The sequence below is a fragment of the Corapipo altera genome, unplaced genomic scaffold (genome assembly GCF_003945725.1).
Source record: "Corapipo altera isolate COAL_440 unplaced genomic scaffold, ASM394572v1 61305, whole genome shotgun sequence".
NCBI lineage: Eukaryota > Metazoa > Chordata > Aves > Passeriformes > Pipridae > Corapipo > Corapipo altera.
Window position 1 is genome coordinate 3187659 of NW_020884909.1, and position 22922 is coordinate 3210580.

Sequence of the window (22922 nt, forward strand, 5' to 3'; positions counted from 1 at the left end):
GCCTTTCCCTTTGTTCATTATTTATGCACATTTACGTAGCAGTTAACAACACCAAAGTCTAGCAAACCAAATAACTACAATGGGGTTTTTTATGTTAAGTACAGGTTCATGCAGCACTTAATTTACTTATTTATTTTTTATAAATTTAAAACATTAAGTTACCTTACCCTAAGAAAAGCAAGCTAGAACTCTGTACTCTCACAGAATGTTTCTCTGGAAGAAGTGATTCTCACTTCTTAGTGGAAGAACTAAATACTTTTGTCTTCCTGTAAAGTATCTCCTACCTCGCTAGGAGAGAACATATACAGGTGCCTCCACTGCACTTTTCAAGTAAGCAGCACTACAGGGTCAATAAAAACTGTCAACCCAACAGCATTGCCTATAAAGAGCCATGAAATCCACTCTTAATCTAGTTTTGCACTATTTAATTCCCTGGAATTTGTTTCCAATGGTTGTTCAGTCAGCATTCATGTAACAAAGCTGTGTCTGTATATTTTCAATCTAGTCAGGCCGCTGTCTTAGTGCTAAAACAGAAAATGACATTACTAGAGCCCGTTGGGAATGCAGTTCAACTCTTCAAGTGTCTGCTCTCCTCCATTTCTTTGGGGCAAAGCCAAGTGAGTTAGCTTAGCTTAAAAACCTTACAAAAATCAGTGATTAGTGGCAAAAATTAGCCAAAGACATAGGTTTTTGAGGTAAACTGATTGTGCCTGCACTTGGAGCTGACAAACAAAGACCACTCACGACCACTTTAGTTCAACTAAAGGAGAGATGTCCAGTAGCAAGGAGCACTCCTAGAAAGGAAAAGTGGTGTGAGAAGCTGTTGCCTGCCACTTCTCAATGTGTTTGTCGATTCCTCACCCACTGCCCTCCCCCATCCTCTCAGTGAATTCTTAGTGCACATGGAGTCACGGGAAAAACAGGTCATGTGATCCTCAGGGTTCCAAGCTAAGGGTTACGATGTTTTTTCAAGTGACATGAAGGAGTGAGCATGAAGCTGGGCTTTGCCTTGAGTCAAATGGCCAGAAACTGAATTTCTGTTATTCCTTACTGTCATGGTTTAATCCCAGCCGGCAACCAAGTACCACACAGCCACTCACTCACTCACTCCCCCGCTAATGGGGCTGGGGAGAGAATCAGAAGGGTAAAAGCTGGAAAACTCATAAGGTGAGATAAAGAGGATTTAATAGGAAAAGCAAAAGCCATGCAAAGCAAAACAAGGAATTCATTCACTACTTCCCGTGGGCAGGCAGTGTTCCTGAGTCTCAAGGGCAGAAAAAAAACCTGAATAAACTGAACTTTTCCTCTTTTTGTGGTGGAAATCTATCTTCAAAAGGTCTAGTTGAATCAAGTCTTTCTCTTACTAATAAACTACCAATTATCCAACTACAGGAAGCAGATATCAAGAAGCTCAAGAAATCAAAGATCCCTTGACTTCTGTTACTGTCCTTCTGCAGTAATTTTTTTCAAACATTGAGGAAGGCAATGTGTACTGTGATTTAGAATGATTTATAAGTTTTTGAGTTTCTGGAACAGAAGTATGCATCACATACGATGTGGAGGGAAAAGTCTCCTTGTAATAACCTGAAAATCTGAGAAATCCTTTTGCAGCATTTGAATTACATCTCTTGAAAATTTTATTAGGTCCTTGTTTTCCTGTTGCCTATTGGGTAACAGGAGAGCAATGACATACATGACATGCTACAACCTTGTTGTCATCCCCCTCTGGTGAGAGGGTAGATTTGTCCCTTAATTAGTCATTTGGGCTGTGTCAGAGTATGAGCCTCCTGGGCTTGCCAGCAACAATACATTCCTCAATCTGATTGCCTGGAAAGTGCATGCATTCTGCGCTGTCTTCATTAGTTCATTTTGTGCATTCTTCATGATCAGTACAGAGCATCCTTCCAGCTCTTTTGCAGTTCTTGCTTCCTCATTTATCAATGTTCCATTCACACTTCAGTGATACCGATATTCTTGTCACAAGGCTCTAGAAGAGGCTAAGAAGATCCTTGGACATGAAGAAGACTTGGGAAGAAGCTGACGAGGTTTTTGCTGAAGTGAGCTGTGTTAGCTAAGAAACTCACCAAACTCACACAAAGCAAAATGGCATTTAAGTTTTGTAAGGAGGACTCTGGGCAAATTTAGGCCATTTGCTTAATGTATGAAATCATAACTCTGACATATTATTTCTAATATTTAAACTTTTGAATTGCCATGTGAAAACTGTCTCTGCCCTAGAAAGAAAAGCTGTACAGTATAGTTTGGTTCATGGGCTGAAAGAGTGACTGACAAACAGAGCAAGAGAGAAGAAGGTGAAGGGGAGAGGAGGAGAGTATATCACAGAATCACAGAATATTCTGAGTTGGAAGGGACCCACAAGGATCATTGAGTACCAGTGGGGATTGCCCCTGAGACCCTGGTGTTATTAACACAGTGCTCTAATCAACTTAGCTAAGGAGAGAAAAAGGGAGAGGGAAAGGGAGAGGAAAAAGAAGCTATAGACTGGTAGCAAAGGAGAATGGCTGCAGATTTAGCAGAACTGGACACAAGGCCAATAGACTAGGTGGAGACTGCATGAACAGAATATCAGATAGCTGTTCTGAAGAAGCAAAGATCTGTCAAGTCTGTTCCATTCTGATGGGAAAAGCACAAGCAGAGTCTTGAAGACCTGAAGAGCAGAAATTGTGAGGCATTGCTGGATGTAGTAAAGGAGGATTCCAGAAAGAACTGACTGAGGAGTTGATTTAACTGTTCAGGCTTTACTATTCTGTTCGGGGTTCTACAAACCCTTGTGCTAGACAATCTTAAGAAGGAGGTTAGCATATCCTTCCAGACAGAATGGGATTCTCTCCCCACAATCCACAAAATTCAAAATTCAAGACGAGTCTGGAAGAAGCATGCTCTGGTATATGAATTTCTTCTTTGTCTAAAGGAGGAAGACATCCCTCATTGACTCCTAAGTGCACAAATGACACAGAGGGCTGGCTTGACAGTGGAAACAAAGTCTACACTGTCAGCTTTCAGACCTCACAGTTAAGACATACTATCTCGTGGACCAAAAAGATTTGAATATCAAGTGCCAATTGGATTAATAAGTAGTACATCCTTGCAGATATTTCAGTAACACCCTGGAGCACAAAATAACAACCTGAACTGCTACCTCAGTATGTGAGACATGCCATAGGATGGGATGCGGAACGTGACAAGAGGCTAGATTGTTCCAGTGAGACACTGGCAAAAAGCAGACAGGAGAGTTCATGCTGGAAAATACCAGTACTTACAGTCCTACAACTTTAGAAAATTCCTAACCATTCAAAAGTGCACTCATATCCAGTAAAAAATTAAAATAAAACAATAATAAAAAAATTTACCACGGGCCACAGTTTTAAACTAAGTATCTTCTGATTTTTTTTTTTTGTGTGATGCACTAGAGTCTTGAATTCAAATTGTTTGTGATCAACACAAGGGCAGAAAATGTGTCGCTCATAATATATCCTCAGTTTATCGGGGTCCACATAACTCCAGACTCAGCTGCAGTGAACCACTTCAGCACCACATTACCTGTCTCACCAAGGGCAAGGTAGGGGATACCCCGGGATGGCAGAGGGGTTGAAGTACCGGCGGTCACAGGCCTCAGCAGCACCAGCAGGACCAGCACTCAGGTGTGCCTACTTCTCGCCATTGGCACACAGAATCCCTTCAGCGCAAAGAATCAACTCGCAGAGTTCACGGACCCACGGCCTTGGCCCAGCCCTCCCTTCCCTGCTGGGCAGAACCGCTGCCGAGGGCATGTTGCGGCCCCGGGCTCGGTGCAGCACCGGCCTCCTCATCCTCAGGCGGAGGAGCGGTGTGAGCGCGGGCGGGGCCGAGCCCCGGGCACCGGCGCGGTCACCGCGTCCCGGGGCGGAACGGGACCCACCTGCCCCCCACCCCGGCACCTCCCACCGCCCTCCCCGGGCCGCGGCCCCCGCGCCCGCTCCGTCCCGGGGCGAGGCTTCCTGCGCTCCCGGGAGCCACCCCCGGGCTGCGGCCGCCGGGCGGGGTGAGGGGAGATCGCGCCTTATGCAACCGGCTCAGGGAGCGGCCGCCGCCGCCCCGCCGGCAGCAGGAGCTCGGCGCTGTCCGTGAGTGCCGGGGCGGAGGGGGAGAAGGGCTCCGGCCGCGGCAGTGCCCGGGCAGCGCAGGAGCTCCCGCCCCGCCTGCCCGCGCCGCTCCCCCGGGCCGTGCCCAGGTGCCGGCGGCTGAGGCGGGCGGGCGGCTCCGGGCGGCGGCCGCGCCGTGCCCGGCTCTGCCGGGGCTGAGGGAGGGCGGCGGTCGCCGTCGGAACTCGGCTCCCCCTGCCCCGAGCGGGTGTTGGGGCGGCTGGGGGAGGAGAGGGCGGGAAGAGCCTCAGCCCGTGCCGGCCTTCGCCTCCGCGCCCCGGCCGGCCGTGTGCCCGGCGGCCCGGCTGCGGGGAGATGCGTGCCTGGGACGACCTTTACCCGCTCCCAGTGCCGCCCTCCTGGGTGCCGGGGGCTGCCGTCGGGATTCTCTCCTTGCACTTCATCCAGAAACTCCTCTTCCCGTACTTCTGGGCCGACCTGAGGTACCTGCTCAAAGTGGTGACCTATGGGCTGAGAGTGGAGATGTACCGGCTGCAAGGGAGGGTTGTCACCGTCCTGGACAAGTTTGTGAAGCTGGCAGAGAAGCAGCCCCACAAGCCGTTCCTCATCTACGAAGGGACGGTTCACTCCTACCAGGACGTGGACCGGAGGAGTAACAGGATAGCACAGGTCTTCCTGCAGCACGAGGCTCTGAAGAAGGGAGACACAGTGGCCTTGCTGATGGGCAACGAGCCGGACTTCATCCACGTGTGGTTCGGACTGGCCAAGCTGGGCTGTGTGGTGGCATTCCTGAACTTCAATGTCCGCCTCAGATCTCTCCTGCACTGTGTCAGTAGCTGTGAGCCCAAGATACTGGTTGTGGGAGCAGGTAGGGTGTATGCCTCATTCTTACATCCAAAGCTTTTAATGCCATGTCTCCTGTGTATCTGTCCCTCCAGCTCCTTTATTGAAAACTTGATTTTCGGATGTTCACGGAATGAAAGAAACCCAGGGCTGGAAGGAGCTTCAAGAAATTATAAAGCTTCAGCCTCTCAGGCAGAATCAAGTATATACATGGTTTGGGGACACCCATTTAACCTTTTCTTAAAAAATGTGCATTACAGGAGAGTTTTCAACATCTAAGTACAGCCTGTTCCAAGTGTTTAATTGCTTAATTGTATTTGCTTAGTGTGTCTCTAGAAATATTAAAATTAGCTGTTAGGAATAATTTTTCATTCCTCCTCAAACAGTCAGATTTAATCCTAGTTAAGTCCTGTACTTTATTCTCTTATACCATTTCCCCCATCTTCCTGCTGTTCAAAACCACTGCAAAACTAGAAGGCCTAAGCTCAGACTGTACAACCTCTGCTGTTCAACTGTTTGCAGAGGTATGACAGTTTTCCAGGAACTAAAGTTTTGAGAGTAGAGCACATAGAAGGTTGATTCATAATAACCAACTTACTGCTGGTGTTGGATTGTAGAAGAAATTGCTGTGTTTGAATAGGGATAGAAGTGTGTGTTGTGTAAGTTTCCAGAGTATTACATTTTTATTCAAAAGAATTTCAGATCTCAGTGTAGGCATACTGGGCATTATATGCTCAAATTTGGCTTCAGTTATAGAAATGTATGAACTTAAGACAGATCCAAAACATAAACTTGCCACAGCGTTTATGATCAAGTGCAAGTGAGCCTGCAATGCTGAAAGATCACACAGAGCCTTGACATTTGGTTGGGGGAAAATATTTCCAAATATTTCATATTAATATTTTCCTACCTCTCCAAAATTATTGTTTCAAGTCTGCTTTGCCTTATTCTGTTTTTCAACTTCTTGCCTTACTCCTGTTACATGGGTCATGGGATTTTGCATCCATGACAACCAAATGGTGGAATTTCCTTCCATTTGTTCTCTGCTGCTACAAATATATGCTTTCAAAAATTTATTTAAGATTTTCATATATTTTGATTATAAATCTTGTTATTCTGACTCTATATGGTAGGCTGGTTTAAGATGCTTGGTAATTAAAACAACTGATGAAACAAAAATGAATTTAAATATAATCCCAACACATGATAACAAGGCTTCTGAAATGAAAGGTTTTTATTTTGCCCTCTTACTTAGTTAAAAAAAGCCAAACTTGTTTAGCCACCTCTCATGAATATGTGTTTTTGAGTGTATGGATTGAGGACTGGAATTAATGTTCAGGAACTTCTTGCTCATTGACTGTAGTGAAGGAAAAAGTTTGCATCAAAGCTTGTATCTAAGAGAAGTTTTTTATGTAAATGAGAGGTTAACTGATGAATGAAAGCACCATTTGCAAAGCAGCATCAGGATCCGTGTTTCTTCACTCTTAGTTTGCTACCAGCAGCTGATAGTAAGAGCAACTGTGCTGAACGAGGTTGTTCTGGGAGTCTTCCTTTGCTCACAAAAAGAAGAGCTGTATGCAGACAGATAATAAAGCAGAGACACCAACAAATTAGTCTTTCAGCTGGTATTTTACATGTTGGCCTTTTTACTTCATTAATGGGTTTTGGTCTCTGCCATAAGTTTGTCATCCCAGGAGCCTTCACAGTATTCTTCTTCAGAACTTTGAGACTCTTTGATTTGTGTCTGTGAAAGAAGTTAAAGTTGTTAGGTCCTTGGTTATTGTCCACATCATATGGAAGCCTTTCCAGAGGAGTCCAGGTTTAGCAACTTATGGTTTATACACTGTCCAGTGACTTTGAGGACAAACTCACATCACTCTTGAAAAAAACATATCATACCTAATTATTGTAGATAATACTTTCCCCCTAATGTTTATAAAAATTGCAGAGTAGCATTGAACATTGAGGTTACACAATCAGTTACGTAATTCTCAGAGGTCTATTCATGCGTCCAGTGTTAGTGTGTGTTTCAAGGGATTCTTCCTTATCAAAAGGCATGACTTTCTTGTGCATTTTGCACTTGCTACCCCATTTTCACAGGAATGTGGATAGCTTGAACAAAATATTTACACTAAAATCAATCAACCCGTGGTCTAATATCTATCACTGCCATAGTCAGGCATCAATTTTGTCAGCTAAGATTGCTTTTTAAATCAGACATTTGTATGTAATGGCAGTATTTCTGGATAGTGAAGTTCTAAATTTCAAAAATACATAAGGTTTTCACCCTCCACAAACAGATACAGGCCTGACTTAGCAATTCTATTTCTTGTAATAGTTACAAAACTATATTTTCAATATTATGGATGACCTTTGATCTTATGTATAGACTGCAGCACAGCAGAAATCATCCTCTTAACAATTTGACTGCTAACTGCTCAGCAAGACCAAATTTGCTCTAGAAATTCTTGTCTGTAATGGCACATTCAAATCTACTTAATATTCAGGTTCCATTTGTGCTGAGGGGAACCTTCCACCTTTGCCTGCTATCTGAAACAGTTCCCACAGACAACTGTTCTTTGCTAAATCTTCCCTGCTCGGAATGGTGATGTAGCCTCCCTTTGTGTGAGATGATTGCACCTTGCAGCTTCCTTTAGTACCTCATGTAATTTTCAAAAATGCTTTTATTTTTTTTACAAATGTGATATTTCTGTACAAATAGGCTGGATACTATTTATGGTGGCATTTGCTTCCATTGCCCTGGCCCGTTTTTCATACTTGCCTCTTGCAAGGTCATTCTCTTTAACCAAATTTGTGCTCTTCACTATTGCTATGTGCCTGCATATTTTTCAGGCATTTCAGTTTGGTAACCCCATCCAGTTAGTATCATCTTGTCTTTACTTCAGCACTTGGAATCAGACTTTCTTCTGGTCTGACAGTTTACTGACATTTTGATTGCTGTTTCTATCTTCAGATGTGAGTGTTCCAGTAGTATTTAGGTTTTGTGGGTTTGATTTTGGTTTAAGGTATTCTGTGAAGCCTGCAATTGAATGCTTTATTCTTAAGCCTCAGATATATTATAAAAACTTCAAAATTTTTCTGTCTTGTTATTTCTTATATGACATGGCTGTCTCTAAAAGGCTGATTTTTTTCTCTATGAGAGCAATATTCTTTTAATTAATTTAGCACAATCTAGTAAACCTTTTTTTTTCCTTCTCATCCAGCCTCTGACTAAAAAGTGAATACAGATCTTGTGATTTGCCAATATTTAGTCTTTCTGTTCCTTTCCATTATTTCCATTTACCTTTGTGTAAGAGAGAGTTTTTTTCTTTTAACTACTCTCCCTTGTCTGCTGTGTTCCCAGAGCATTTAGCTCTTGCTTTAATTTGTTACTAAACATTGTCACACTCCGTTCCCAGAGAGTGAATGTTTCTGAGGAATGTTTCTTGAAAGAGATTGAGAAGTTGGACTTTAAAATGGCATTTTTAATAAAACAGTAGTTAACTAACTTGAAAATAAATGAGGAACTTGTGAAAGAGAAAGAAACAAGCTGAATACTCCTCTCTTTACCAGCCAACCAGCATTAGCTTACTCTAACAGCAATCTGACCTCTTCAAAAGGTGTTTGTCCTTATTATGGTTGTTACCAGATCGTACCACCCTTAATTTTTTAAAAGCTGCTGCTTAAACAGAGGAGTAAGGTACTGCTTAAAAAGAAGACACCTTTTGAGGCACTGGGTCCTTCCTGGGGACTATTTCCATTGATTGAATTCTTGCTTGAAGAGGGAATTACATTGTATCTTTTGTATCGTTGTCTCCACTGCGGAGTAACAGAAATACTATTAAACAAGACTTACAGTCTAGTGACCCATAAGAAATGTACAAGCAGAATTTATTTGCTGGCACTTTTCTAGTGTGTTCCTGCTTGGAAGAGTTCAGCCAGGAGTAGGACACCCCACATCGCCATCACGGCTTCCTGTGCAAGGATTCAACTGTTAAAGGATTGCATTCTGAACTCCATGAGATTGATTTGTATCAGTCCTGATAACAAAGGCTGTTTAGGGAGTGCACATCCACATGAACACGTGTGGGCAGCGTGCTCTGGACCAAGATGACCTCCAGAGGTACCTTCTATCCACAGCCATCCTGTGATTTTTGCAGTTCTGTACAGAAGCACATCTCCCAGCTGTACAGAGTTTTCCTGGCCAGGATTCCTTACTCTTGAGGCACTAGCAATGCTTTCTGCTGCTGCTGAACTAGGCAGAAGTGTGTCTAGATCCTCGAGAAAGAGACTAAACAAAATATTTTTTTTTGGTATTTGTAAATTAAGGTCCTACAGTGTTATATACAAGTAGATGTATCACCTCTCATGTTAGTCACTGTGTGAGAAAAAGAATGTATTTCATCAACGCCGCCTTTTCTTATCTATATGGAATAAGAAACTATTAGGACCTAAACATTTAGGGCAAGGGAACTACTGTGGGAGACATGCTTACCCTCCTCTGTTAGACATCATGTCTCTCTGATTACTTGTTCTTAGTTTGTGTCTTGTCCCAGATGTTCTTGGAGTGGAAAAAAATGGGCCAACTGGGATTCACAAGGTGTTTTATGTTTTATTACCTTTGCTGCTTTTGGTGGCATTTCAAGATACCAGCACTGATCCCGAGCCACAGGTGACTTTTCTGTTACTATGACTTTGTGAGAAGCTGTGCCGAGTGTAACAAGTCACTTGGGGGATCAAGTACAAGTAAAAGTTATTTTCCGAGGCCAGACAGTGTGGGGAAGAGTTTGGACTTGCCACAGCTTCCTGAGCATATCAGCCAGGGCACACATCAAAGTTTTGTAAGAACCGTTTCATACAGCTTTCTTTCTGAGTAACTTTCTGTTCAGTACAAGTTGATCTCATAATCTGATGTATTCCTTTCATCAGTGTGGGACTGTGTCCTTGCCAAAAGCCTGCATTGTTTCTTTGCTAGAAAATAATATAAAAAACCTTTGTGCAACTTGAAGCCTAGGTTGCTAGTTGAAAACATATTTTCCTTGCTTTCTCAAAAGATGTAACTGAGTTATGTATTCATGTGAGTAAAATGTAACAGTTTCTCAAACTTTTGTTGAATAATGAACTGCTTTAAAAGCAAGAGGAAAAGAAAAGCAAAAAAAAAAATGGAGTAGCATTCAAGATCAAGTCCAGATATTTTTGTCCCAGAGGAGCCAAATAATTAGCAAAGGGTGAATATTTGTATACAAACTGTGTAACTAACACAGAGAGAACTTTACACACTTCATATAAGCAGCCATTTCTTCCAAATCAAGAAACCCAAAACCTGAATATACTTTCATAGTATAAGAAGTAAACAAGTACTGGAGAGAAACCACAAGTTTAAATAGCTGGATTGCTTTACTGTAATTACTTTCATATATGACAAAGTGCACATACCAGGTACCTCTAGAAATAATCGAATTATAGTTCTTCCAAGAGGGCTGTTTCTTCCTGACAGGTGAACAGGACAACATGCAAAGACTAGAGAGACCTTCACAATGTCTGGCACAGAAGCTCTTTTGTGGAATGAAACACTCATGGAACAAAATGTTGGTTGACTATCATTAGAATTATTGTTTGGAAATATGTTAGCACAACTGAGAGTTATCTTCAAACACCGCGTTTCTTCTGTGTTCCAGAAGTAACTTTCAGCTTCTGACACTTTGAATATAGCTGTTTTAAATTGTCTTTTTTATTCAGGAGATAATTTATTGTTTCTGCTGTTCTCTGCTATCTACCAAGAAATTTCTTTCAAGACAACATTCAGTTTACAAGCTGTTCACATATTGTTACACATACTAGATTCCTAAGCACAGAAGAAAAATTCTACTGTGTAATCATTTAATAGCTCAATAGTAGTAAAAAAAACCAAAAACCTTAGGTTCTAAGAGTGAATGTTTAGAGAAAAAATAAGCAGTGTGCATGTTTAATTTGAAGATTGATCTTAACTATTTTGGGTAAATATGTTTCAGTCTACTAAAAGAGAGCTGTGTCCTCATGTCATTCTTGAATCTGAAATGATCATGTCTGTAGGGTTGCAATTAATAGTTGCCATCTTTCTCCCTTTGAACCAAGAAAAGGAGGAAAAAGAAAAAGAAGAGGTAGGTCCTCTTCTTTTTGGCAGACTTGCACTTCGTGTTACTCAAATACAAAAGGAACTTGGCGCACATGTTATCTAGAACTTCTTAGTACTAAAACATTAGAAAAGTTTTTGATTTCATGTCATGCAGCACGAAACAAAATATTTTCTGTAGACAAGTTAGGAGTTGGTAGGTAATACATCTTTATCTTCACTTCTAAAAATGATAAAAGCAAAACAATTAAGGAAATGAAAGAAGGAATTAATTTAGCCATCAAAAATAAGGAAATGCTGCAATGATCCCTTTGGTTTCTGTGGTACTTAAACAGGATGGTATTCACTGAGATTTGGTTTTTTTGACTGTGTCTTTTGTGATTAAATGATAGGCAAAATTTTGTTTACAAGTACACTTTAGTTACATGGGATAATTCTTCACGATGAGCTTTACTGGGCAGTTTTTCCTCAATATTTGTACATCATGTCTGTTACCTGGTAAGGACACTACACAGGATAAACAACCAAGTCTAGTTCAAATAATCACAGCAAGCAGGAAGAGCTGAGAAGTTCTTAGCAGTCCTGAACACCTTTGCTGGTATTGTAGCTGGAGCCAGTGCACTAATGAAGAATGACAGAGAATGCTGTATTCTTTTAATGTTTTTGAGAACAGAAATGGAGAGTTCAGCCACTTCTAACACTTGTGTTTCCTTTGCTAGATTCTCAGCCTAACTTGCACCTACATAAACTATCCTTAATATATTTAGGAGACACATTAGAAGGTCATAAGTATATAGTTATTCTGTCACAGTTTATGAATAGCTGTTCAGAAATAGTACTATTGTATTTTCATATTTATTGGTTGAACAATATACTGTAATTCTATTATAAGACAACAAGACAGAATTAATATGCCAATGAACTTTGACATTCAGTACATCAGGTTTCCTGCAGTTAATACTATTGTCTTTAACATTATTTTTTATTCACATTTTTTCATTTCATTGCCATGTATAATAGAAGGGAACTGTGCTCCAATGACTCAAACAGGAGATCATCTATATTTTAGACTTTTAAAATTATTTGTGTGATTCCTTCTTGAAACCATTCTGCAGCACAAGGAAGTTAGAACATAAAAATTTTAATGTTGCACTGTGTCAGATCTATTTGTTCAACGTTCATGGAATGTTTAAAACCTGTCCTCTGTAGGCTTTAGGTTTGTAAGACATGTTTAGTTAATGATAGTAGGCTATACTTCTGTAATAGAAATACAGATTATTATGTTATTAATTAAAATATATACAGCAGTCTGCCATTAGGAGAGTAGTTCTCTGAAAGTTTAAAAATCTTCAGTTATTCTGGTGTAAAATAGATGCATTCCATTTTTGATATCCATATTTAATATTAGTGAAATGAACTTGGAGTTGACATCAGGCTTTCAAATGCTGGCTCTGGCAATGCCACATTGCGAGACCTGTCAGCTTTATTTGTTTATTCATCTATAAAAACTGAGATAATAACACAAATTTATACCCACAGGAATATTTGCAAGATTAATTGGACTGACTGAGATGTATCAAGGCAGTTAAGTGTAAATGAGTTCTACTGAGAGCAGTGTTACTCCTACTCTTGCCATGTTTCCTGGATTAGTACTTTAAAGTCTGTGCAGTCTTCTGAGAAAGTGACATTATAAAAATGCTTCAAAATATAAATAGCACTTGTATTAAGGATTCGTCTTTCTATATATTTCCTCTTTTTTTTTTTTAAATCTGGGAATCTCTCTCATTTCTTTCCTGATAAGGCAACAAAATAAATCTTAGTTAGACTGCTGGTTTTATTTTATAAAGATAAGTATGTATTTATATATAGATAAAGGCCAGTAGAAGGAGTGGCTTTCAGTAAATTAACATGATATTTTAAGAAAATAACATTGTCTGATGTGCCCAAAGTCAAATTCATTAAGGTTTTTAAAACACTCAAAGTGCTACATAAATAGCCACATGGCTCTTTAGCACTGAATTAGCATTCTTTAGCACTCTATTAGTCTGGATAAGCCACGGGCCTGTATCATATTTCTATTCTGTGAAATTCAGGCATGATATAGTAAATTATGTTCGTAAACTAGTTTGTAAATTAGTTTCTGTGTGTGTATATTTGTTTTCAAATTAGTCACTTCTGCACTTTTGAAAAAAAATAATGGGGAGATTGCTGTTCCAAGGAAACCTGCACTGTAATTACCAGTTTGAATATAGTTGCCTTGCATCTTTAATGGATTTCTTCTTGGTTTATTTGAAGTTGAAGCTCAACCACACTTCATTCTGGTCTTAGCAATGACTAAGGGTTATCTAATATCATGTGGGAAGCAGGAGTTAGTAATCAAGGCTCACAATTTTGCCTCGAGGGCTAGTTGACAATTAGCCTGTGTGAGGTCAGCAGTATTTTTAGCACATTATACCCTGTTTTCAGTGCATTTTCATTCTAGTTTGTAATTATTGCATCTATTTATATCGATTTAATTTCTCTTTCTACTATCAAAACTCTTAAGAGGAAAAATACTTTTTTTCTCTAGTTTTGTGAAGACATAATGGAAGTAACATTATTTCACGTTAATTTTTAAGATTTGGTTGGGACACTGGAGGAAATTCTTCCTAACCTTCAAAAAGATGTCAGTGTCTGGATAATGACCAAAGACTCCACTCTTCCAAGTGTGCACACCCTTTTAGACAAAATAGAAGCTGCATCTGAAGACCCTGTTCCAGTTAATCGATGCTCTGCCAACAACCTCAAGTCAGCTGTTTTATATATATTTACTTCAGGAACAACAGGTACACGTCTGCTGAAAAGGTCTATGTTTTCCTTTAGCTTTCACCCGGAAACTTGATTTTTTTGAATGTGTATCTTTTAATAACAGAATGTCATATTTCTCATCTAGAAGCTTTATTATAGAAAACAAGAGTGTTTCTTGTCAGTAACTCTATTCAGTGGTGTATGGGTTTCTCTTCTTTTTTTTTTTTCCTGCCACATTGTGCAAATACTATGAGAGGCTTTACCTCTCATTACTTCACAGCTAAATTGTTTGTAAAACATTGCTTTTTTTGTCAGTTTACAATCATAAGAAATATTATTTTGTGGTCACATAGCCCTGCCTAGCTAAAACACCTAAGATTTTACCTAGAACTTTAAAAAACAATCTTGAGACAAGCAAAGAGACGTTTGTTTTTCCTTCATTAAGTCATGTCTTATGCAAGTCACAGTAGAGACAGAAAATAGGATTAAGTTATAGCCTTTTAGTTTAGAAACAGATGTCTGAATTTGTTACCAGTGCTCCAGCAGCTAAGAAGCTAAGACTTAAAAACACCTGATCACTGAAAAGCAGAGCGATGTTGTTAAGCTGAGCAGATAGACTTTCCCATTCAATTGAACACAACAGTTTTAGCAACAAGAAGATTTTAAATGAATATGTGGTTTACAGCTTGGTTCCTTCATACAAACAATTTATTTACTTTTTTTGGGAAAAATTAGTAAATAAGAACACCAGTCAAAAAAAATATTAGGATGTTATAAATATTGTCAAGAGGTGAGGTTATGTTTGTAATACCACTAATATAAATATGGTTGAGCTTGCTGATCAAAAGCAAGGAGTTAAAATTAGCTAAAAAATAACACAGAATTATCCAGGTAGTATGTTTTTGTTGTTATGACTGCATTCAGAATATCTGTGTGAAGTCTCAAATTTCAGTTATGTAGGATTTAATGTATTTTTGAATCCTCGTATGCATCACATTAATTTACATTGAATTTCTACTATGTACCATGTAACTAAACAGTAGCTTCGCCAGAATAGGTGAGAAAACTTTATGAACCATTAAATTTTTTTGAAAAATTTGGCAGCTCTCACTGTTCATCATCAGCCTGACTCAGCCTGAAATTTGTGAATGTGAGTAGCCCAAGAAGCCCTTGCAGGAGAGTCTGCATGTTGCTGAACAGAAATGCTGGGCTGAACCTGAAAAAAATTCAAAAAGAAGAACCTAACTGGAGTGGACTTTTCACTGGATTTTTTTTTTTTTTTTTTTTTAATTCTACATAGTCTTCATAGAGTTCTGAAACAAATGGGAATATGTGGATGCATGATTCTTGGATAAGCACCCACTATTTCATGTAGATCCCATATCGTTCTAATTTACCTTACAATCACTATGACTCGTGCCTGAACAAGATCTGGTGTGATGCCTCTTTATGTTAAAGGAAGTCCATATGCAGAGTAAATGGTTTTGCCACTTTATTGGCTCTATATAATTCAATAGCAGACAAACCATGGAGTTTCTTTTTGTTTCCACCTGTTTGAATTGACTTGACATCTGACTGAATAGTAAACAGATGGGGTTTCAAACTGGCTTATCTTTATGTGTAGAGAACAAACATGCAATACTGTACTAAGCAAGCAGTTGTCTGTTTATGGACATCTAAACAGATGGCTGAAAATTTGGTTGCAGAACAAAGAATTGATTCTTTTATGATTTTAGAGACTTGAACACAGGAGAAAAAAACAACAACTGAGTTCTCTTTAAGAGAAATTATGCATTGTTTTGTGTTTTTATTACAGGTCTTCCAAAGGCTGCAGTCATCAGTCACATGCAGGTTCTTAAAGGAGCTGCTGGACTGTGGGCTTTTGGTGCTACTGCAGAAGACATAATTTATATTACTCTGCCTCTTTATCACAGTGCAGCATCTCTTCTTGGCATCGGTGGATGCATTGAACTGGGTACATCTTGTTTAATTTAATTCTGTTGTTAATATAAAATTAATTAATATAAAAGTGTATAAAACCACTTAGGTTCATTGCCACTAGGAAAACTGATGCTTTACTGAAATTAAATAAATAGTCTTTTTTTTTGGAATAGCTATATACTTATTTTTGGGAGAATGTTATGATAACAAAGGATCTCTACAAGAAGGTCTCTTCATGGAGAAGAACTAGTTAGAGTAATTTGTGTCATGAATGCTTGTACTTTCTTTTATATTTTGGTAAAAATGAAGTTAAGGACATCTGCGATATTTTGACAGTGTGTACAGTGCATTGGTATCTGTACAGAAATAAAATGTATTTCTGTGAACTTAAAAACCTGACAAACACATTTTGAGTAAACATTCATCTTTTCCATACACCATTAGATGAAATATAACTCTTTTTCATTTAATTTGTGTACTCTTTTGTCATGGAAAATAAAGTACATGTTTTACCGAGACAATGTGTCCTCAATGACTCTCTTATAAGAGATTTCTTTGGAACTTCATGGCCAGTATTTCTTGTTTCCTTACACATCAAGGACAAGTCAGAGCAAGGGAAAGATCATTGTAATATGGATTAACTCTGTCTGAATCTGCATTGCTGAATACTTTCTTTAAAACTGAGGTTTCAGTGATATCCAAATGATTTGTTAATCAGACTGAATTTTCTGAGTATTTTCAGTTAAACTCTTTTAAACAGTGTTACAACACCGACAATGAGAAGCTCTCTTCTTGTTTTCAGTCTCTTGTCTATTTTTTTACTGTCTTAGCCAGGAGGCTGGTTTCCTTCTTTGTCTACCAGGTTTCAAATAAAACAGCTTAAGCACCACCTAATTCTCTAAACAAGGCTGTTCTTAATTCCTCCGATGTTCTGTTTTGTAGAACCAGTGAACATAGCTGCCACACAGAGAAATTGCTTCATTTCCTTTTCTACTGTTTCCCTAAAGGTGCAACCTGTGTGTTAAAAAAGAAGTTTTCAGCCAGTCAGTTTTGGAGTGACTGCAGAAAGTACAACGTGACTGTCATCCAGTACATTGGAGAACTTTGCCGTTACCTTTGCAATCAGCCAGTGGTAAGTGGAATCAAAGTGATGGCTATTGGTCTGTAAGTGATATGTAAGTTTATCGTTCTTTATGTGGGTATGTTAAAAGGGGAACAAAATTGCATTGGAAATGTCCCTCTGCCCTTCTTTTTACGTGATTTTCTTCAAAAATTTGGGGATCTGTAGGGGGCTTAATAAAAATAATGGCTTGAATCACGAGGATGTACTAAAAGAAAAGATTTTGAAAATAAAAACTGATTCAGTATCATTTGGGGAAAAAATGTTATTTTAGAGAGTTTCACAAGGTAAGTTCAGAAAACCAGGATTACTGTCCAGCGTCTTTTCTGAATTTTCAAAACTTTGTTTCTTGGCACCTGAGTGTACCAGAGGGCTCACATTTTGTAGTTCATGTTTTAGCACTATGGAATGCCTTGTGGAATGTGCATTTTTTGAGACCATCTAAACCATGTTTTAAAATTTGGAAGGGACTTGGTCTAGGTTAGCAGCTTTTGGTTCCAATGCAAAAATGTTTGCCTTTTGTTCCACTGAGAAAGCTATTCTAGACAACAAATCCAGTTTTGTTACAGTGACATTCCTCTCTGAAATACTTCCTTTCCCTTGGCAGTTAGTGGTGTGATGGTTTACTGACATGATACCAAGTACAAAGGATACTGAACCTGTAGCAATTACCAGATACAGCTGACTCAGGCTAACTGAATTAACTTTTGATCTGGCTATTTTCTGGTATATTTCTGTACCTGCTGGTTGATGATAGAGAGAGCCCAAGATGTTTAGGCTAAACCAAATGCCTAAAATTTGCTGGATTTAACTTAAGATATATAGAATAATATAGATGGAATGAATATAACTTGTTAAGTAGCAAATCCAACTGACTTTCTATCCTAAATGTCAAAATGAATATGCAAAAAACATTAATCATCCAGTATAAACTAAAATTCCTCTTGCTAGCAACTTCCCATCCATTTATGAGCCGTGGGTTGTCTTGTTGTCTTTCAGTAACAAATCCTAAATGTTACCTCTTACATTATCCTACTGAGTTAAACATTTTAATAAATTACTTTACCCAATTATTATTTAAACAGATTTTATTTTGAATATTAAATAAAAATAAATAACACCCTCCAAATGCCTGTAGAACATTAAGCCAAAGGAACCGTGTCCTCTCTTAATTTAACCAAATGTTTAAGAGAACATAAAGTGATTTGTGAAAATGTACAGAAGTTAGATGCAATGCAGCTGTTATCTCATTGATCAGCCTCCCTTTGCCTCTACCCTAATTTCATTTTGTTATTTCAAAAAAAAATAATCAGTGGTTTATTTCCTTTTCAGTGAATTTTGTTAAAGTGACTCATGTTTTAGGAAAACGTGCCAGTAATTCAAATTACTTAATCTGAAAATTATTTTCTAATCCAAGTCCTCATTTTACAGTTTTCCAGAATAACATTCTCCTTAAGCAGTATTCTAAAATAAGAGAATGCAAATCAGCCTTGTTTTCCAGTAGAATAATAATTTGCATTAATATTTGAAGTTGCTGACCAAAGAATGGAAAAGGTCATTGGATTTCTTTTCCCTCTGGAAATTTTTCAGAAGAATGTTTAAGCAATGTAGGGGTGGGTCATAGACCCTACTGCACTGTACATGCATGCCTCAGTGAAGTGGAAGTTCTTGAATTAAAGAGAGCATGGCTAATGTCTCAGTGACCACCACTGACTGCAATGGAAAACCAGGATAGTAATACCTTTCACTCTCTGGTTTTTTTTGTTTGTTTGTTTGGTTGGTTGGTTTTTTGTTTTGTTTTGTTGTTGTTGTTGTTGTTGTTTTTGGGTTTTTTTGGTTTTTTTTGTTATGCTGTGGTTTTGGTTATTTTGTGGTGGCTTTTTATTATTATTGTTATTATTATTTAATTATTTTATTTTATTTTTGTTTGGTTGGTTTTTTAACTTTATAGTAATATAAACAAAAAATTACAGGACAACAAAAGATCAAGTTAAAGGCCATAAGGAAAATCAAGACATATAAGAGACATGTGTTTTTGTTTTTTCACTCCTATTTATCCTGTTCAGTATCTTAAAGCAAGAATGATAGATTAATATACTTCATTTCTGAAACAAACTCTCTCGTTTTAAATCCTTACCAAGCCATCATGAAGTTAAAGTAGTATTAAGTTTTTCCAGTAAAGTTATTTATACCATCATTAACTATTTATATACTAAATACTGTGGTTATACAGTCATTAACTCCCTATTAACTATATAACTATTCTATTTGTTATTTTATGTGCATACTTCCTAGGAGCTGGCATGTTCAAACTCTTTCTTCTGTGAGGCTACAGGGTTTTGTTTTTTTTTTTTTTGGTTTGCTAGCTTGCTAGACCTTCTCAAGAAAAATTAAAATTATAAAATTAATCAGTTTAACAGCTAGATACCTGAAGAAAAATAATAAGTATTTGTCATGGTAAAACTGGAAGAGAAACATGTTCGCACAAATAAGTAGAAGGTTGTAAAATATGTTATGCAATCCATTCTCAGTTTTCAAGTAGGTAAAATAATTTGCCGAGTTGGATTCTCTCTTTAAGTCTCATTAATGTAGAAGTACTGTATAGGCTAGCAGCATGAGAAAGACATGACAAGTACAAGTTCTAAAGTTCTGTGAAAATAATATGTGGGCAGCATTTTCATGGTTAGAGCACTACAAAGCCCTTCTAATCAACACAGATTAAACCATAGCAATTACCTTGTGTTCCTTATTTGGTTTTTTAACACTAAACTTGAAATAAATAGTATATTTATTACAGCTGGAGTCCAGACTGTGGCTTCTTATTTTGTAGATTTTGAATTAAACTTTGGGCAAGTCTGTGTGGTAGCATATAGACTCCTGGTTGAGCTTTGTTATTGGTTTTGTCTTGTTTGATCATTCTGCCTCCCACTCACATCTGCAACAGCTCTTGAACACTCTTGCAGTAGAATTTTTCTGAAGCTGTTCTGCATGCATTTTGGTTTAGTAATCTGATGTCTGGAAAGAACATTTGTTAGAAAAGGAAGTTGTCTTTCTTCTTTAAGTACAAGTACAAAGACATTGCATTATGTGATCTTTACTCCTAAGTGAGTAATCCTCATGCCTGCCCTCATCCAAACTCTTCTTTGCAGTATTTTGGTCATAGTGAAAGTACAAGAACCAGCATTGATGGCTAGTAGCCATAAGTAGCTACAAAATGGGTCCTGCTCTAAGATACTAGCATTACTACTCCAGTGAAAAAGAATATTCAGAAAATGAATAACCTGGTCTTGCTGGATGACATTGTTCAAATTCTCTAATAAAAAAGATTTAAAAAATTACAGAAGTATGGCATAGCAGAGCTCCCTATATCCTCTCTCAGCAAAAGCCTTGGAAATACTTCTCTACTAATCTGTGGATATATTTTCCTCAGAAGCTTGCAACTAATTTAAAATCTAACATTTCAAGTGTAAACAAAATCTTCTAAAGGCACTTGCAGATATATTTCAAATTTTATATCATGATCTATTTAAATAATGCATTACATCCTGAAGCTTTTGGAAAGATAGAAATGGTAATTCAGCATCTCTTTCCATCTTTTCTGGGTTAACTCTGTTTAAAACCAGAGTGTGCTTCTCCTTGTATACAAAGTCTGTTTCACAAATAATTATATCATTGCTTAGAATTTCCCACCCAGAATCCATCCTGCTTTATGTCCACTTGGAACTGAGCCAGTGTTATCCTCTGTCATCAGTAACATTTTCTATTTCCCTGGGGTAAACTCGAGTGTATAAGACCGCATATATCAGCTTTCAGACTGTTTTGATAAGCTGAAGCAAGGTAGTCTCTCTACTAGATACAGTTCGGCCAAGGGTTCTTTGGATGGGATTAAGCTCTCTGAAGTGACTTTAGAAAAGATGCTTAAGGATTTATTTTGTTAAAACTCTTCTGTGTTAGAACAATAGTAATTCCCAGGGAACTACTACGAGGAACGCAGTGCTACCGGGATAAGGAAACGGAACGAACATTTGTTTTCCTGCAGTTGGCTCAAGTGTTGTGGGAAGGAGTGTAAGAATGGGGTTTATGCATGTTGGATAGCACTGTCTCTCACCTAGAAACAGGTTTCTTTGAAGGAAGGATATTTGGCAGTCACATAGACAAGGAAAAATTAGTCAACCTGCGCTTCTCTACAATGGAGGTTTGACTTGAAATCACATTTTATTCCCCATTAAAGTTTAGCTCAAATTATGTTCAATACTGGAAATCGTTCTTTCTGATATCCTAAAAATGTACAGTGGAAATTTGTCAACACCATTGCAGGTTTTCAGCATAAACATTTTATTGAATATCCCAAACCAGTAATGTTACACATTTACAGACAACCACATCTGTGTCTTCCATTAATAATCTCTACATGTCATTACAATTTAATTTACTGGGGGGAATTTTGCAATTTATTTATTCGTCTACTAAACTGTCCCTTAAAAAAATTAGCAACCCTTTGCATATGTCATAAGCAGACATAATTCTTAATCCAAGTTGTTACAGAATTAACAGTGCCTTAAATGAGAATTGAACACTGTTTGTACATTCTGTCAGGGAAAATGGAACTTTTAAATTAAGAGCATATTCAGCACATCTGAAATTGAAGCTTAGAAATGGACCCAAGATTTGGAAACTTGCATTTACTTCAATCCAGACTACATCAGTTGATCAATTGATCTTATAAAACCAACAAACTTTGTCTGTGCTTTCAGCTGCCTTAACTACAACAACAGCATTGTTTTTTAAAAGTGGGTTTAAAAAGAGATTATAAACCTGTCTAGTTTGACTACTCCCTAGTGATTCTTAAATGTACTGGCATACTTCTCTTGGACTCCATCCACATGATGATTCTGCGTCTGTTTTCTCTTTCTTCTCCATAATAATGGTAAAGGTTTTCAGATGTTTTTTGTGAAAAAGTCTTCTGTAATGTTTGTAGAGTTTCTTTGGCCTCAGAAAGCGTTAGTTTTTCCTATCCAAAACACCCCTGAAGGCTAGATGCAATGTCAACTACTGTTTGTAGCATGGTGGCTCAAGACTTTTCTGAGTCTTTAAGACTCATTGGTCACACAACTTTGACCAATTTCCTTACTTCCACCTTCCAGTTTTTCCTAGGTACTCATCTTTTGGGTTAAACTAGTGGAGTCATGCAGAAAATGTCCTGGTAATCACAATCATGCTTCAACAAAGGGAAGCTTCATACTGCTCACAGAATACTGTGTGCAATATGACATGCAAGAAATAATCAGTGCATGCTTTAGTTCTCTGAATTGACCTTTGAAAAGTTTTGTGTAATTTGTTTTGATTAGTGTGCTCCAGGGGCAATAACCAAAAGAACAAAAATCTACTTCATATTAATGGGTGGAACACAAGACAAAGGCGACTTTTTTTTGTTGGTAGATATTTTCTGAGGAAATGGAAGCTAAATAAAACCTTTCTATGAGAAGAGCTAAAGGAATAAAGCTTCTTTTAGAGTCTAATCCCATTAGATTATCAGGAGATTGATTAATAGAAATGTGGTGAGAGTGAGCTGTGCTAAACAGCAAGCAACCACTTTCAGATTTGGAAGGATGTGTCCTGTTCCTACAATTCCCGTTTCTTTCTTATGGTGCATCTCTTCTCTACACTTCCTGTTTTCTTTTATTTGTATTTTTAAGTTTGTGTGTATGTTTTGCTCAAACAATCTAGTTGCAGTTTATAATTAGGCATTACTGAAAAGTGAAGGTAGATATGCATCTTGAACAATTTATTACACCTGTAACAGTAGGATATCTCCCATATAGTCTAATAAACTACCTAATGCCCCTTTTTCAGGGCTAGCGTGTCAACAGAGGACTGGTGAACATGTTGTTATATCCATTTTTTGTAAATACATGAATGCAAATCCTGTGTCATCAGTCTTATCATATTTTATATTTAACACCTGTTTGTATTTCTCAGGCCCTGAGATTGCTTTCAGTTTCATCAAGGCCATGGT

At 38.1% G+C, this 22922-nt stretch overlaps 1 protein-coding gene across 1 annotated transcript in view; it reads left to right on the forward strand.

Annotated features, from left to right (window-relative positions):
• Positions 1-4024: 4024 nt before the first annotated feature.
• The window catches only part of SLC27A6 (solute carrier family 27 member 6), a 37915-nt gene continuing 19017 nt past the window's right edge, over positions 4025-22922 (forward strand). The window contains exons 1-4 of the mRNA XM_027653166.1: positions 4025-4971; positions 13677-13883; positions 15662-15820; positions 16794-16918. Coding sequence (XP_027508967.1) covers positions 4458-4971; positions 13677-13883; positions 15662-15820; positions 16794-16918 — 1005 coding nt within the window. The 5' untranslated portion in view covers positions 4025-4457. The remainder of the gene's footprint in view (positions 4972-13676; positions 13884-15661; positions 15821-16793; positions 16919-22922) is intronic.